The 18202-nt window shown below is 42.3% G+C and overlaps 1 protein-coding gene across 1 annotated transcript; it reads left to right on the forward strand.

Annotated features, from left to right (window-relative positions):
• The first annotated feature begins 1637 nt into the window (after nucleotides 1–1637).
• Nucleotides 1638–17632, forward strand: LOC143105765 (tripartite motif-containing protein 16-like). Its single transcript, XM_076269873.1, has 8 exons — nucleotides 1638–2253; nucleotides 2640–2735; nucleotides 4955–5188; nucleotides 5575–5737; nucleotides 5849–5881; nucleotides 6084–6143; nucleotides 6303–6365; nucleotides 16753–17632. Exons 1-8 carry the CDS (start codon nucleotides 1666–1668, stop codon nucleotides 17268–17270), a joined length of 1755 nt encoding a protein of 584 aa, XP_076125988.1. The 5' UTR covers nucleotides 1638–1665; the 3' UTR covers nucleotides 17271–17632.
• Nucleotides 17633–18202: the final 570 nt, after the last annotated feature.

Consider the following 18202-nt stretch of genomic DNA (forward strand, 5'->3'; position numbering starts at 1 on the left):
TAAAATATAGACCTAAATGAAGATTTTAACAACAGTTCTATTTGCGTATGCACAACTTTTTTTTTCCATGGTAAGGATGACCTTTGCATGGAATTGCCCAAATACATATTAGGATTTTATTAGGGAAATTCCATATTCATAAATGCAGATGTATTAAAAAGCCCCCAAATCTGGAAGCTTTTATTTGTGAACTCAATATATACATGCAAACTTTAGCACTAATTATTTGTAAAAAAAAAGTGAGAAAACAATAAAGATTTACCGAAACCTTTTTACAGAGGAATAAAGATAGCCTTTTTATGTATTTGTTTTTTGCCTCATTTCTTTATCATTGTTTTGCTTTAATGTCTCATTCATGTATATTTTCTTTGTATTTTCTGTTGAGCATTCTTATGTTTATTCACTATTGAAGGTAACTGTGTTAATTTACCTCTGTACCAGAGTTTCCGCTAGAAAAAAATGGTGCCGGTCAAAGTGACCGGCAGAGGTTTCTTTTTCCGGACATTTTTATGATATGCCGGTCAAATATATTATCGCTTCTTAATTAGTCAAATTGAGGAAAACTGGAGACAGGCTACTTAAAGAATGACATAATCAAGCTAGAATGCAACATGTTCATAGCCTAGAGGCTCTACAAGAATGAGCGCTCACACCACTACCCCCTAATACTATGCCTCTTTATTTGATAACAATAAATTAAGAAATGTTTCCTATTCTGGGAAATGTTTAGTTTCTTTTTCTTTCGGCCGCGGTTCAATGATACCGTTTAATTGTGCCAGAAATTATCCGCGGACCAGTAATCTCCTCGTTGAGGAGGCCCTAACCCTGCAGATCATAGACAGAGAACGCATAGGCCTACTGTAGGCTATGCTTTGGGTAAAGAACACTTTGCATGTCCAGTGTAGGCTACACGGAGAATGACAGTGTCTTGGAGCGGCCGCATCCCCCGCAACTCCACTTCCAATGTCACCGATTCCGACAGATACGCCCGACACTTCTGCTTTTTATCTGGTGGTGGTGGAGTTGACCGGACATCTGAGGCTCCAGACGTTACCAATTTATCATCATCCATCGCGTCTGGTCTCTGAAAAAACTTTTAAGGCTAGTCTGCCTGGGCCTGGCCATGTTTGAACCCCCTCACTCATTTGTTCGTTGTTTAACATGGACGATTTAAGCGTGCGCTTCCTATTTGAAATGCAGCATAGCCTATGCGTGTTGTTTAATAGCTTACTTTTCAAACGGTAGAGCCTGTTCATTTAAAAACATAGACAGAGGACGTATGATATAGGCTTACGTATTAAGGCTTATTCTCAAATCATTCAGATTGCGTTAGGGGACGGGATTATTAGCCAATTTCAATCGGACAATTTGACCGGAGAGATTTAATTTTGTCGGACATCTCATTTTTTTTCCGGCCAATGTCCGGTAATTACCGGACAACGGAAACCCTGCTCTGTACCTCACTCTGTTTCAATAAAATTGAAAAAAAAAAAAACCTAAATACATGCAGCTTCTCATGTTATTCTTCATGATTAACAAAACTGGGCGGGCACTTTGACCCTGATCTGCACGCAACAAGCAAGCAACACCCAGAATAAACGAAAGTGAAAGAAAATTGTTACTCAGCTCTTCTCGTAGGCTAGTGTTTGTTAGCACGTAAGGGAAATGGCAGAGGCGATTTCAAGTAACGAAGACATTTTAATGTGCTCGATTTGTTTGGATCTACTAAAGGATCCAGTGACTCTTAACTGTGGACACAATTACTGCACGGGCTGCATTAAGGGCTGCTGGGACCAGGAAGACCAGAAGGGAGTTTACAGCTGCCCACAATGCAGACAGACATTCGCTCCAAGACCCGTTTTAAACAAAAATAATGTTGTCGCAGAGCTAGTGGAACAACTAAGGAAGACCAGAATGCACGCTGCCCCTCCTGCTCTATCTACTGCTGGACCTGGAGATGTGGAGTGTGATGTCTGCACTGGGAGAAAACTCAAAGCCGTGAAGTCCTGTTTGGAGTGTCTGGTGTCTTACTGTGAAACTCACTTAAAGGTTCACAATGATATTCACCCAGGAAGAAAACACTCAGTGATTGATGCCACAGGCCAGCTACAGGAGAGGATCTGCCCCCGTCATAAGAAAGTGTTTGAAATATTTTGTCGTACTGATCAAAGTTGTATCTGCTATCTGTGCACGATGGACGAACACAAAGGCCATGACGTAGTCACAGCTGATGCAGAATGGACCGACAAACAGGTGAGTGAGTCAGTTGTGTCTCAGTGTTATGAGAGGTCTGATGATACAAATACAGCGCATTGGTATGAATACGGTATGGAGCCTTCTTCATACATCAACATGTAGTCATATTCTGCAGTGACTTGCATGCCCCTTTGAGAGGATAACAACCAAATGAATATCAGGTGCAAAGTCCCGTGTCCAGTAAAATCAATCTTGCGAAAAATAGGCCTACAATGCTTTTACAGGTGCTATTTTACATTGCTGTTTAATGCCAGTACTCTTACTGAACTGAATAGTATGCTGTTGTTGCAGTATTGTCTTTTTCTCAATACATTGTTCTTTGTTATTTGTAATTCATATTTTGATGAATTAATGGAACTTTTAGTGTCTGTTTTTATCAACAGAAGCAGTTGGGGCAGACCCAGAGGAGATTCCAGCAGAGAATCCAGGAGAGAGAGAAGGAGCTGCAGGAGCTGAGGAAGGCTGTGGAGACTCTCAAGGTGAGTCCTGAGAAAACTATAGCTGGCTGATGGAGGATTCAGCTCTCATATGTTATTAATATTATGAAGGCAGTTGTGTTAAAGCACCATTACAAGATTACAACATGTATAATTTCATTTTCCAGAATAAACTACTTTTTCATTCTGTTGTTTAATGACAAACATGTGCTGAATTTATGATGAATAATAGACACATGTGAAATAAACAAAGTAGAAATTAGACTTACTGTAAGTCTATAATATAAATACTGCAAAATGATAAGGGTTAAAGCAACACCAAAGAACTTTCCCTCTCACCGGCTTTGCAAATAACAATGTCCACAGACAAGGTAGAATATGTTGCATGATTTATGAAAGTACAATGTATTGCGACATCAGATGCAAGTCAAATTTGTAGTTTCTTATGTCTCATTCCATCGAACTACAGATCCGCTACCCGATCTGTGGGGTATACTACGAAGCACGTTAGACATATCTAGGCTATGTAGACATATCGAGGCTTGACAAAGCCTTGACTCAGGGGTATACGTTAAGTGATACTACGATTGCAGTTATGTGATATATTTGTCAAACTAGGCTTTCAGCTCAGATCTGTGCGCGTTCTCGGTGTTGGGATTTTGGCCAATCGTGTAACGTGGAGACGCACAAGACCGCCTCTATTTAAAAACAATTACTTCCGCATTCATGAGCGATAGCTTAATCTACACTGCGGTGATTTTTTGTGTCTAACCTATAACATCAAATAAATCAATTGTCATCAGTTGTTGTATGGTATGCACGTCCATAGTGGGATATTTGCACGCACAGCACTATTAAAGCGCATTCGAGATCCAAAATGTTAGTAGAGGCGGAGCTCCACCTGTAAGATATATGACAGAATCCTACACGTGAGATAACTTTGTTTTTAAGACAATTGATTGGTCAGTGTCCGGTAGATTACACGATTTGAGCTATAACTTAGCACATAACCTCCTCCCGACCAGGTTTGGTTGACAGCATAAGATACCATGGTGATATAGCGACACTAAAACAGATCCACTTTCGTGTCATAGCATAGCCTGGCTTTGAGCGCAACATACCTCGCTAACCCACTAATCGAGATTCGTAGTACACCCCACTGGCAAACTTACAAAGTGCGGTTATTGCAGATAGAGGGTCGCGAAACGAATGCAGAAGTGCCGTTCACCCTGCTACAAGTTGATCAACCACTGAAACGATTTTGGAAACATTATTTTAAGGTACAAGAAACTCTTTGGTGTTGCTTTAATATTAGGAGGATCACCTTAGAACAGGGGTGGGCAAACTTTTTGGCTCAAGGGCCACATTGGGTTTTGAAAATTGGCCGGCGGGCCACACAACCCCCCCCCCTCCCCCCGACGACACACGCCTAAAAAAATACATTTTTTATAGCCTATAATTTAGTATGAAAAGTATTTGTTTTAAAATAGTGCTAATTTGTTTTAAAAATACTGCTAATTTTATGCTGTTAAACAAATGTATAAATTGTACACTATCGCTTTAAGACAGTCGCTTTAATTCACGTTTATTTCTCAATGATCTTCTGCCTGCTCCACTATGGCTAGTGCTGTACCTACGGCTGGGCCCTCTCACAGTTTTTAAATGGTCAGTAGTGGGAACTACTGTTGCCTTCATGATTTCCTTTTAAAACTTTCTTATAAGGAGGAGATATCAATTATCAACAATCACAAGCCAGCTGGAACCTGCGGCTCTCTCTCCCTCTCGTGAGTGCAGACGCTTTCCCAATTAAATGGATTGCATATGTTCACGTTAGATCTGCTGCAAAGGAGATAACTAAGAGTTAAATTAGTTTAACATGATGTTATCTCTATTTAACATGATGTTTTGACATTGACATTGTAAACGTTATCTAAGGAGAGTGAAAAGCAGTTTGCAGTAAAGCTAACCAACGTCTATCGCAGGAAAAAAATAGCGAGCAGCCTGATAACTAGCCTAAATGAAATGCTCGGCGGGCCGGATGAAAGTGCTTGGCGGGCCGGATCCGGCCCGCGGGCCGTAGTTTGCCCATCCCTGCCTTAGAATCTAATTCCACCCTCAGGCCAGAGTGTTGAGCCCAGTGAGTAAGTGTGCCTCTGCTGCCATCTCTACAGCACACAAAGAACCACTGACACCATGAAACACTTTCAGCTTCACCTCCCTCTGTGTGTCTCCTGCCCTCCTCTTTGTGTGTCTCCTAACAGAGCTCTGCACAGACAGCAGTGGAGGACAGTGAGAGGATCTTTACTGAGATGATCCGCTCCATTGAGAGAAGGCGCTCTGAGGTGACAGAGCTGATCAGAGCTCAGGAGAAGGCTGAGGTGAGTCGGGCTGAAGGACTCTTGAAGAAACTGGATCAGGAGATTGCTGAGCTGAAGAGGAGAAATGCTGAACTGGAGCAGCTTTCACACACAGAGGATCACATCCATTTCCTCAAGGTATTGATCTGCACTCATGGAACTGAAATTACCGTAAATGTAAAGAATAAGAAAGACTATTAAGTTGATAGTTTATGTGAAATATATGACATATGTCCAAACATCAACAGATTGTATTGCTTTACATGCAGTATGTACAGTATGTATCTAACATGTACACACACTTAAACACACTAATTACACTCACACTAAACCAACTGATACACTTCATTATGTCTGCAGCCTTTGGGTGAAACAGCCCTGACTGAATATCCAGGTGACCTGTCTCACCTTTTGTGTTTCTCTCTGCAGAATGTTGTGTCAGTCACTGGTGCTCCTTGCAGAACAGTTACAACCAGCATGACCTTCATAATAAACTCTCTCAACTTTTATATTTGTCTCTGTAGAACATCCCATCATTCCGATACTCTCCTTGCTCTCCCAGCATGACCATCAACCCAAGTGTCTCTTTTGATGCTGTGAAGGAATCTGTCTCTGCAGTGAAGGAGCAGCTGGAGGAGAAACTGGGTGGCATCTTCAAGCAGGAAGTAGCCAAGATATCTACAGCAGGTTGGACAAACCTCTAGAATGGACGCAATGATGAACTACTTTTATAAGACCCTGTTATGTTCAAACAGTTATGGATTCATTTGACTCTGTATGTTCTGTGTCTCTCAACAGTGGCACATATCCAGATCATCCAGTCTTTAGAATGTGAGTCTGTCATTACGTTGCATTCCCATCTTCAGCTGAAATGAAACTTCCTTCCAAAGCTAACAGGCCTGTCACAAATGTTAAAAACCAAACATTTCACAAAAGAAGGAGTACACACAAGATAATATGCATGCCAAGCAAGATGTGTTTTGTTTTGTATAGTTGATCCTGGGTGAATGAGTGTCTCTGTGTTGGTTCCCAGATGCTGATCCTGAACTCCCAATCAGAAGAACAAACAGTAAGGGGATGCTGCCACCAACAAGTAAGTCTTTACTGACTGATTCAAACAGTCCCTAAGGCTCTACATGTGGGGTCTAGCAACGGAATGATAGTTTTAATGACTCTTTTTATCTTTAAAAGCTTCTTTCAGCTGCCAAACCTAAGAAGTATGGGGGTAGTAAAGTGATATTATCTGTTTCAGTTTCTGATGTTTCAGTGTCTGATGTTTTTCCTGAACCAGTGACCAGAGAGGAGTTCTTGCAGTGTAAGTTGGACACACACACACACACACACACACACACACACACACACACACACACACACACGCACGTACGCATGCACGCACACACGCACACACACATACACATACAAAACACACACAACCATACAAAACACACACACACACACACACACACACACACACACACACACATACAAAACACACACACACAACCATACAAAACACACACAACCATACAAAACACATACACACACACACACACACACACACACACACACACACACACACAACAACACACACACACACAACACACACACACAACCATACAACACACACACAACCATACACATGTTCACATACTTGCACACACACACACACACACACTCTCTCTCTCTCTCTCTCTCTCTCTCTCTCTCTCTCTCACACACACACACACACCATACACAACCATACAAAACACACACACCATACACAACCATACAAAATACACACAACCATACACATGTTCACACACACACACACACACACACACACACACAACCATGAAACGGGTAGCCTAGAAATCTAGACGCACCCTAGCGGCAGCAAATTAATTTGCTCAGCCTGTACGTCTGGTATCGAACCATAGGAATTTCGATTGGTTGACGCTGTGGACCTCATCCAGTCACAGCGCTCTATTTTGTTAGAGAGTCTTAAGGCGGGCTTACTGTAACAGGATAGAGCGGTTGTTTGAATCGGCATTGGCGTCAACTTTGGAGGAGTTGGACTTGTGCTTTTCTTTGAAAGTAGAGCAACACAATGCCTTTCATTCCTTTCGAAGAAGGATGTATTTGCCGTTTTGCCGACCGGATACGGATATGGTCGTAGCGCTGGCCTATTGCATGCCTAGGCAGTTTGAAAGACAATTGACCTGTCGCTACAGTGGGCAGTGCTTCGACTTGGCCAGCTTCACTCGCGGTCCGCGCGTGGGATCACGCGGTGTCACGCGACTTTAATTTGTATTTTCCCAGTGAGACGCTGCAACAACCCAAACAACCGGTAGATGGCTCAAGTGAGTAGGGTGTCTTGTAAAAAGAAATGGAGCCTGGAAAACCCTACACAGACTTCACTACAGACTTTAGCAGACTGGTTTAAAAATAATTTAATAGCCAGAAATATGCCTGCCCTGCCCTAATAAAGAAATATTTGGTTAACTGCGAGTGAATCCCGTTTGCAGCTGTAGAAGAAACGCAGGACAAATTAAACATTCTGGTTTTCTCCGAGTGCAACGATGATAGACAGACATCATTTGGACAAAATATAGAGCATATTAACCTCCGTTGCTCAGCCAAATGCCTTCCTGTTACGTCCTGTTATCACTGAGTTACAGGCGATAAACGATTTTTGATGGTCACAAGTTTACTTCATTAGCGGTTTATTTTTTTGATTATTAAAGTGTTTCATTTAAAGGTTTGACTTCGTGCTTATTCAGAGCATTTAGTGCTCTTCCCAATCCCAGACGTTCACATTGCATGTTTGTTTGTAATGGATGCAACCGCGAGATACGCTTGTCATAGGCGCCGATACCGTGGGTGCTCCGTCTCTCGGGCACCCACTGAAAACATCGAGCACCCACGTGTGCCAGCTTACAGTCCCGGCTAAATTTATATTAATTTAAAATCAAACATCGCAGTTTATGTTAAATTCAGCATCTCTCATAATGTGATTGGATATGTTGCTGTCAATTCCCTATACTAACCACCAATGAGAACGTCTCTCGTATGAAAATTCCTGACACTTCCCATCTGAAGAATTAACGCAAGGCTTTGTCGGGTCTTCAGCCCCGAATGTTTAAAATGTATATAGCCTAGCCCTGAATATCATTTTAAAAGTAATAAGTAAGTCTGACAAAGCTTATTGTTTTGTGACACAGCTAAACACTGGTACCTCATAGAACGTACCACTACCACTGGAGGAGGGACCGCTCATAAACTCCCCAAATATTGCAAATATAGGCTAGATATAGTTGCGACTTCCAAACAGTTTTTGTGAGTGCTACTTTGTTAATATTTGGGGAAATTGCGAGTAAGGGGCTGCGATCGTTCTACATGTAGGCTGCTGAAGTGGCGCGAGGGCGCAGCAAATGAACTTCAGAAACAATATATTTAAGCCCACGACATTCAGACTGGCACAAAAAGTTAACGGGCCACCGGGAATCCCCCCGAAGCTCCCGATAGCCACTCCGGGGCGCCCCCAACACATTTGTTGCCCTAGGCAATTGCCTAGCTCGCCTATAGCAATCGCCGGCCCTGTCAAAATGTTAGCGTAAGAACTGGTTTATAATGCTGAATGAAGCACAAAGCACATCCACTGTTTAAAGTCACAAACACAACGAACTAAGGTAACTTTTATGCATGCGCAAACCTATACCGGTAGATTTATTCCTGCAGGCTGCCCGTTTTGGCTGTCATACTTAAATGGCTTCTCAAGAAGTAGGCCTAGACCATAACTTGTACTACTGTCATCTTCTTTAAGAACTTTTCCCAATATTTCCCATAGCCTATATCAAGGCCGTAGTCATGATGTCAACATTGGGGGGGACCAATTCTGTGATGGGGTCTGAGGGACAGACAGACAGAATGCACCCCCCCCCCCCCCCCCCCGGAGAGTTTTGTGAAAAGAGAAGGGTGGAGAAGAAGCAACTTCAATGGTCCATCCCTGGACCCGTGACTCCATTTGTGTTCAAAATATATACTTACTAAGAAATTACAAACTAGAGTATCTTTTGATAACCTCTATATTACACAGAATGTGGTTCTTTGACTTATTACTTACACCTGAAGATTTTTTTAAACTAAGGCTTAGACTCATAGGTTTGGAGCCTAAGATTTTGTCTTTTAATTTAGATTTTATTATGCTGGCGGCTAATCACACAATTTTAACGTAGTTTGAAAGGGACATGATTCAGGAATAGGCTACTAAGACAGGCCCCTCCTCTGTCTGACTCACCTCATGTTACCCCTGTATGCATTATAGACTGGCTTCTGACAGAAATGACGTTTTGTGCCAACATGTACATGTAGAAGGCCTACTACAGCCTTTAATTGGTGAATGGAGGTGCAAATTCCTTTTTTTATTGTCCGCGATTCACATTAACTAGGCTGTATTGTAAACGTCACCACATTTGATCACGTTTTGCCTGCATGGATGCGCGATTGAGGACGCATCTAAATAATATGCAAGATGCAACAATCATTTCTAAGAGGCCTATACACGGTAATTTCTGGCATTACTACTAGCATATGAATGCATTATTTTATGTTGAAAGACGTGAAAGAAATGACACAGGCTTGCACAAATTCATTATTTAAAATAAAACGTTTCACTTTCGCTATCATTGCGAGAATAGGATACAATATGGAAAATGTTCCCTTTCAGTCTGATCGGCTCCAAACATGTATGGGATTTCCTTAGCCTGTGCTACACCTTTCCGAGAAGTTTTGTGAAAATTGTTCCGGTAGCTTTTGCGATATTGTTGACAGCCCTACCTCACCTCAGTAGGGTGCAGTAAATGGAAGCTTTTATTAGTGCACGCCACTAACGAAAAACGGAAAATCACCAGGACAAACCACTCATGGGTGTAGGCTACTCTGCAACCATAAGTCACTAATTTGTGCGTTATTTATGTTTGATTACATTTCAGATACGTGTTGGTTTCCTGTAGGCCTAGTATAGCGCTTTATTCTTTTTTTGTTTTTCTATGTCCGAATATTGGGGGGGACATTTTGGTCATATTTGAATATTGGGGGGGACACGTCCCCCTCAATGTCTATGGTGACTACGGCCCTGGCCTATATCGCTTTTCCTGAAGGGGTGTCTTTATTATTTTAACTCGCGTCTTCAGCTTCTTTACTGTTGACTTTACTGTATTGATGCTTTACTGTATTGATCTAATTTCGGGCAGACCGCGCAACACTGTGCGCTATGTAGATCGTTTCTCGTACCATTTAATTTCTAAAAATTTAGGTCTACTAGGCCCACAATAACGTCATCACCAAATACATCTTTTATTTTTAGTTGATCAACCACAAAGAGCATAGGCCTACTGTGCACAGTGCACTGACGACTGTAGGTAGCCCAAGGTAACCAGTTGTTGTAGATGAGAGGCAACCTTGTTTCAGATAGCCTGGACAACATGTTACCTGGGTGTTGCCTACGTTATTAATTAATGGTAGCCTACAATAGTTAATTGATTCGCGTAACATATTAGTTGGCTCAAAGAGTAGGGAATCAGGATGGAGAGAGTCACGCGTGTGTTGCTTTTGCGGGATAGAATCCAGTTTAATGCTAGTTTTCAAAAGATATTTTTTTACATGTCTTTTGTCTGAGTGGCTGTAATGTAGCCGAGCGCTCATGGCGTATGAAAAGCGACTTCAAACCGCCTAAAACAACTGGTTTGTGAATGTCTGACAACTGCTGCAGCGCATGCACGCACAAGGAAACCAGTAGGTGGAGAAACCAGAAGGCACACAACATCGGAACGATTTTAAGGCTATTTCGCATAGGCTACTCAATGGTGCTATTTCACACGCATTATAGCGACCCCCACTCACCGGGGTTAGGCGGAAGGTGTTAACAGGCAATTGGCGTAGCCTACAGTGGACTAGGGCTGTCAAAATTGCTCAAAAATGACGTTCGAATATCCCCTCTAAAATAAACACATGTATTCGAATATATTGGAATATCTAGGCTATATTATTTGCGCATTATGTCAGTGACGCGTATCATGCCATCTGTTTTTAACTTTTTGTATGGTTATTGCTTGACAGGGGGGGATCCCAAGCAGCTTTCAGCCATAAGGCATTTCCTAATTCACCCGACACTGATATTCAAAATGTTGAAACTATTTCGGCATAGCATAAGCAGTTTAATTAAATGTAATGTTAGTTGTAAACAAACGGGCTATTTGGTGAGCCTTGGCCTCACAGATAGGCCTATTAACTGACCGCCAGATTCACGTTGGCTGGGGGGCAGGGGGGCCCAAGGGTCTATGATATGTTAATTCGGCCCTGCCCTCAACGAACGCAACTTTCCACCTCTGAGACAGCTTAAAATAAGTCTAGAGGACTCCTAACTCAATGACCTACTTACTGTAGGCTGCGCAAACCACCGAGAAAGATGCAGAAATGGATGCTTATAAGGTGAAACAGAGGCTGGCCTCTTGTGACAGGGGTTTTAGTTGCACCGGCAAAGAAAGCAAAGTCTGAGGTGTGGAAAAGTTTTGATCATGTGCATAATGAGAATAATGAGCCAGTGGTTATGTAAAATCCAAAGGATGCAACATTCTGTAGAACGGCAGGGAATTCGTCGCTGATAAGGCATGTTGATCAAAGCTGTCAGTGCCCATCAGGATCACATCGTTTGTTAGGCTACAGCAACAAAATCAAACCCTGCAAAGGTGAAACAAATGATTACGGAGAAGAAGTGTGTCAGCTTTCGCTGTAAAGACATTAGGCCTTTTAATATCGTAAATGGCGAGGGGTTTGAAAAGCTGGAGCAAGAACTATTTAATGTCGGGGCTGCGTATGGGAGGGTTCCCGCAAACTTCAGAATGCTGAGAGGACTTGCTATTTTATTTCTTTGTTCCAACTTCCAAGTGGCCTAGGCTACGTTAGTCATGAATAAATGATGTCAAATGTTACTCATTCTTGACAAAAGGCAAAAGAGCTGCGTGCGTGCGGACATTTGAATAATGTCGGGCTGTAAACGGGTTCGGGCTTTTAAAAAGCTGTCAGTCTCGGGCTCGGTCAGGGCTCGGGCTGATTTCTGTGGGGGTCGGGTCTTGTCGGGCCTAAATTTAAAGGCCGATTATAGCTCTACTTCACTGAGCAACAGTGGGTGGAGACCTTTAGATTCACAAGTCAGGGTTTGAAGAATTATGACGAATGATAGACCTGGCTGTTGCCCCGAGTACTCGTTGTCGGATGCCTATCCCAACAAACAAGCCATCGCATCTATCTATCCATAAATTGCAGGAATGTCTGTCTGTCTGCGTGTAGTTGGTCCGTTCGATTTCAAACTTGGCAGGTGTCTTGCTACTGGCATGAGTAGTGTCTTGCTACTGGCATGAGTAAGTGCAGTGCATAGTATATCGTTATATATCGACTTTCTCCGCTCTACCATAGCCACCCTCTCACACAGAACTGCGCGCAGGACCAGAGAGAGGATAAGCGGAGATTTGGCAGCACCAAATCGGTTAAAATGCAAGATATTTGATTATCATCTCTGATCTCAACAATAAAGTCTTCATGTATGTTTACTTGCATAAAATGATTACGCGGATTTTGCAACAACAGGCCAACAAACACGAGTATGTAGTTCTATTCAAAATTACATGAAAAGTATGTGCAATAAACGGATGCTTTGAATAGCCCAGGCTACATTGGACGTGAGACTTTGAATAAACAAACTACATTTCCGACTGCAAGGTCCCAAATTGAAACAAGCCATGGGCTAATGGTCCCGAATTTAACGTTTCAGAAGACGTGCCACACAGCTAGACAACAAGTGGCAGACAGAGAAACGTCACTTATGCTACCAAACACTGCTTTTGAGTCACATCGTTGCAAATGTCAAACGATCACAAAATGGCTTGTCTTCACTATCAGGAAAGTTATGCAATAAGCTAGGCCTATAGCCTTAACTCAAAACATTTGTTATTCCATTCCGATCTGTAGAAATCACATGCAGTCATGCCTAAATTCTTCTTAGGCTACTGCACATTAATTATAGGCTAATATATTATGATATTCAGTATACATTATTGAATGCTTAGCTGGAATGATGTTTTTCCCTATCATCCTATTGTTAAAGCAGGCATACCTGCGGGCATGTATCGGGCTACAGGTTTTCTACAGGAATGGCATGTTTGAACGGGCACTGCACTAGTTGTATAAACTTGCGATGTGTGCCAATCGAGTTGTTGGCGAAAACTTCAGCGTCAGCAAAACAGCTGTGCACCGATGCTTGTATTCAGTTTTATTCTACGGAAACAAGCAAGAGAACACACCAAGTTGCCTAATGTTATAGGGAAGCGCCAGAGATTGTTGAGATTCTCTGAAGGTTAAGTCACACGATGCGAATAAACCGTTTCCATCAACTTTATTCGCATTATACCTTATGCGCATCGAGAGTTAATCCAAACCCCTCTAGCGAATCAAATATAGATGCGCATTAGGATTTTTGATGCGCATTTCACGTGTTTCCAACCGGGATCTCTTATTCGAATAGATTAAATGTGCATTAGGAAGTTGGATGGAAACACGCTAATAGTTGTCTAAGCCTCTATAGCGTAGCCTGTTAAAAACGTCGCAGAAGCCTACCCAAGGCTGCAGATTAATTCTGAACAGTTATTTCTCTACTGGCTCAATTATCACACCATTGTTTTGATTTGCGTAGTTGCGTTAACCCAACACTGACAATAATGTAGACAGCAAATTTCAATTTCGATTTTCGTTACCACCGTGTAGTCAAGCCTTAAGCCATACCCAAGTAGCCTAAATCGAGGTAGGCTAATGTTTAATTACGCATGATTTATTTTGTTATTGAATTCGTAGGCTGGGATTACTCTCGGCAAGTCTCCTGCTTTTTCAGAAGGGGGGCGGCAGGCAGAGCGATGTACAGTGGCAGAGCGACGCACAGTGGCTGAAAGTGGTACTAAAGCTTCACGCAGCTTCACGGCCTCGTAATGCGCGAATGAAGTGGTCATTTGAAAGCGATGCCCACTGTAAGCACCACCCTTAGAACGCTGATGAGCCAATGACAGTCCAGCCTCAACGGGACTCGGACATCAGCTCGGACAACTCCATAGGAAACAACAGGGGGCAGGCATAAAATGACAAATTAATGTTTATTTATGGAGTTTATTAACTCAAAAAACCCCGACGGATAACCATGGTCAAACGTTTTGCATTGGGGACATGTAATACTGATAGCCGGTACCCCGAGAGGCTAGAAAACGGGGTATATTTTCATCAAAAGTAGCCTACAGGACGTCTCTCGCGTTTGCAACACCTCGACGTAATGTAGGCAACTAAGCCAACAACGTGGGCACAGGTTTCCTGTTAAATCCCAAGATGAAAATGCTCATTAACCAACTACTATATTCTTACTACATCAAATATTAACGTAACCTAACATATCTTAGTGTCAATCTTCCACTAGCTAGCTAGCTAGTATTAACGTCAGTGGGATTTGCACGGCTACTTGCCACAACTGCTTGTCACCTTGTATGTATTCTAAAGTTTTGAATACACCCCTCCATAGCATAATTAAGTCCCTTTTGATAGCTTCTGGAGGAAAGTAAATCCTTTTATCGACCAAAACGTCCTCAAAGCCTGCTTTCATATACTGTCAGCTGCCATTGTCCACAATGTATTTCTAATCAAGTCTGGTTTGTTTGTCCGAGTTTTCACACGGTAACAATGGGGGGCGGGGCTTAGCGACAGGTCAATTCTCTGCCCGCCCCTTGGATTAAGCAGGTGAATGATTCAATTCCAGACTATACATTTCAATGATATAGGATGGCCCGCCAGGCTATGAAACGGGGGGAAAAGCGCCTCATTCGGTACATGGTTAAATAATTTTCCACTTACAGTCTGTTTTTTGATTGGCTTAGCTCCCTGTAGCCTATGCTGTCGATTACAAGTTTTTGGCACACTTGGCTGCGAAGATCTTAGCTCTATAATCTTTGTTTGGCTGTCGATTTGAGGATGTCGGGCAAGGTGGAGGACATCAGAAGCTATTTCAAGAAACAAAGTGTATGCCTAAGTCATAATATTATGCGCTAGTTCAAGGCATAAAAATGCCAGAAACTTCGTTTTTTGGTATAGTACACATTTAGTTGACAGTGCTATACTGTATGTGCATAGCCTATTAAATGGACATTGGAAACCAAATACCAGCTTCAGCTATATCGCGCTAGCAGATTTGTGTAGCCTACTATGATAATGGTTACTAAGGAAAGGAAATGCATGCTTTTAACCAGCAATGTTATTATTAATTTTTGTTAACATGAATGAAAAAGTCACGAGGATGTCAGTGAAAACAAATGCATTTCTATGGGCTTGACGTGCTGGAGATAGAACATGAATGCAAAACATTGTTTCCAATCGTTTTCTCACTCATAATGGCAATCGATGTGTGACTTTGTCAGATGACAGAAAAAGCAACCCAGCTGCTCCCTTTATCAGACAGTGGTGGTGTGGCAGGGTCACTCACAGCAGCAGGTGAACTTGAGTAAGGACAAGGTGTTTTTTTTAGTGTTAGCTAGTTATAGGCTAGTTATAGACCTAGTGAATACTACCGGTCTTCTTTGAGATTTGAGTCGTGCTATGTCACTGCTCATGACATCAATATTTTATTTATAAAGCGACAGAGGAACCCCGGCCAGGTTGTTTTCAGATAGGGGAGATTCTGGGCTACGGGTACATTTGACATGGTGTTTTGACTAGGTAATGGATCATACATCAGTAGGTAATGCATCTTACAAAATTAAAGTCAGGCACGCATCATACATTATTTCTTTTTTTTTTTGGGGGGGGGGAGATGGGAGTTGCTGGGTAGTGTCTCCACCAAAGCTCAGACCAAACCTACGCCCTTGCACGTACACACACACGCATACACACACAACCATACACCAGTGCACATGTACATGTACATGTACATGCACACGCCCACACACACACACACACACACACACACACACACACACACACACAGTCATGCAAGCACAAACACAAACACACACACACATACACATACAGTATACACTTACAAATACACACAGTAACATGCACAGTCACACAAGGAAACGTTTCATTTAATGAATACACCCACACAAACACACACACACCCTGTACTATGTACACATATACCCAGTGACACTAAGAAACATACACACACAACCATACACACACAACCATACACACACTCACACACACACACACACACACACACACACAACCATACACATGTTCACATATGTGCGCGCACACACACTCACACAAACAAACACACAACAATGCACATTTGCACATTTACGTGCACACGCAAACACACACACACACACACACACACACACACACACACACACAACCATACACATATTCACATATGTGCGCGCACACACACACACACACAAACAAACACACAACAATGCACATTTACATACACACACACACACACACACACACACACACACACACACACACACACACACAGCCATGCAAACACATACACACACACACACAACCTTACACATGTGCTAATGTATACACACACACACACAAACACACACTCACACACAGACACACACACTGTAATACTCAAACACAAGTCTAAGTTCATCATGTTCTCTCTTCTCCTCCATCAGACTCCTGTCACTTCACACTGGATCCAAACACAGCACACAGAACCCTCCATCTGTCTGAGGGGAACAGGAGGGTGGAGTACAGAGCTGAGCTCCAGTCATATCCTGATCATCCAGAGAGATTTGATAGGTGGGAACAGGTGCTGTGTAGAGAGGGTGTGTCTGGACGTTGCTACTGGGAGGTTGAGTGGAGTGGGCAGTGGGTTTATATAGCAGTCTCATATAAAAGCATCAGCAGGAAAGGACGGGGTCATGAGTGTGCGTTTGGATCTAATGATCAGTCCTGGATGCTGCGCCTCTCCAGCTCCAGCTCCTATTTCTACCACAATTATAAAGAGACTAAACTCCCTCTAGTGGCCAGCTCCAGAATAGGAGTGTACGTGGATCACAGGGCAGGAACTCTGGCCTTCTACAGCATCTCTGACACAATGACCCTCCTGCACAGAGTCCAGACCACGTTCACTCACACACTCTACCCTGGGTTTTGGATATATACTGGATCATCAGTGAAGCTGTTGTGACCCACACTGTACACAGCAGGACAGACATGTAAAGACCCCAGATACAGATAGATGCTGTTATCACATCCACACACACACACACACACACACACACACACACACACACACACACACACACACACACACACACACACACACACACAAACACACACACACTGTATACAGCAGGATAGAAATGTAAAGACCCTAGATACAGATAGATGCTGACCAGATATTAGATCAGACATGTGTCTGATGGTGGGCATTACGTGATGTTGGCTAGAAGTGAATATTTATGAGCTTGTACTCAGGAGATTAAAAAAGATGTTTGATGTATGATGAAATGTGCACTTTTTAAATAAAAGGCACATATGATCACTGCAGTTGATGGCATTATATTTCATCCTTGTGAGTAATGTAATCAATTAAATAATCCATGTTTGTTTATCATGTAGGGTGGCTATTAATTCTGAATAACAGGACACCTATGACATAGATCTGGTAAAAAAGTTTAATCACCGTTAATCACCATCAATGCTCAAAATCCGGATTAATGGTCACCCTGTAGTTGTGACTGTGATAAGAATTGCTCTGTGCATTTGTGTGTGTTTGTGTGTGTGTGTGTGTGTGTGTGTGTGTGTGTGTGTGTGGGCATGTGTCACGAGTGTGATAAGAATTGCCGAAAGGACTAAATTCCACATGCATGCCAGTCCCCAACACTAGATGGCAGTAGACACCAGTCTTTTAAAGACTGAAGTACACACCTGAGCTTTTGTGATCCACTGGGGAATCGACTTAATAATTCCAGAGAAGAATAGATAAAAAATAACAAATAATAACAACGAAAACAAAGATTTGTTTGATTCTGGTTCAATTTATTGAATTTGTAAAATAACACATTAAAGGTTTAGAAAGGTCATTGTGATCAGGAGTTGTGTATTCTGTGTGTAATG

The sequence above is a fragment of the Alosa pseudoharengus genome, unplaced genomic scaffold (genome assembly GCF_046254945.1).
Source record: "Alosa pseudoharengus isolate Yale_2024_CS ecotype anadromous, Long Island Sound unplaced genomic scaffold, YU_APseudo_1.1 YU_APseudo_1.1_scf_6, whole genome shotgun sequence".
Classification (NCBI taxonomy): Eukaryota; Metazoa; Chordata; class Actinopteri; order Clupeiformes; family Clupeidae; genus Alosa; species Alosa pseudoharengus.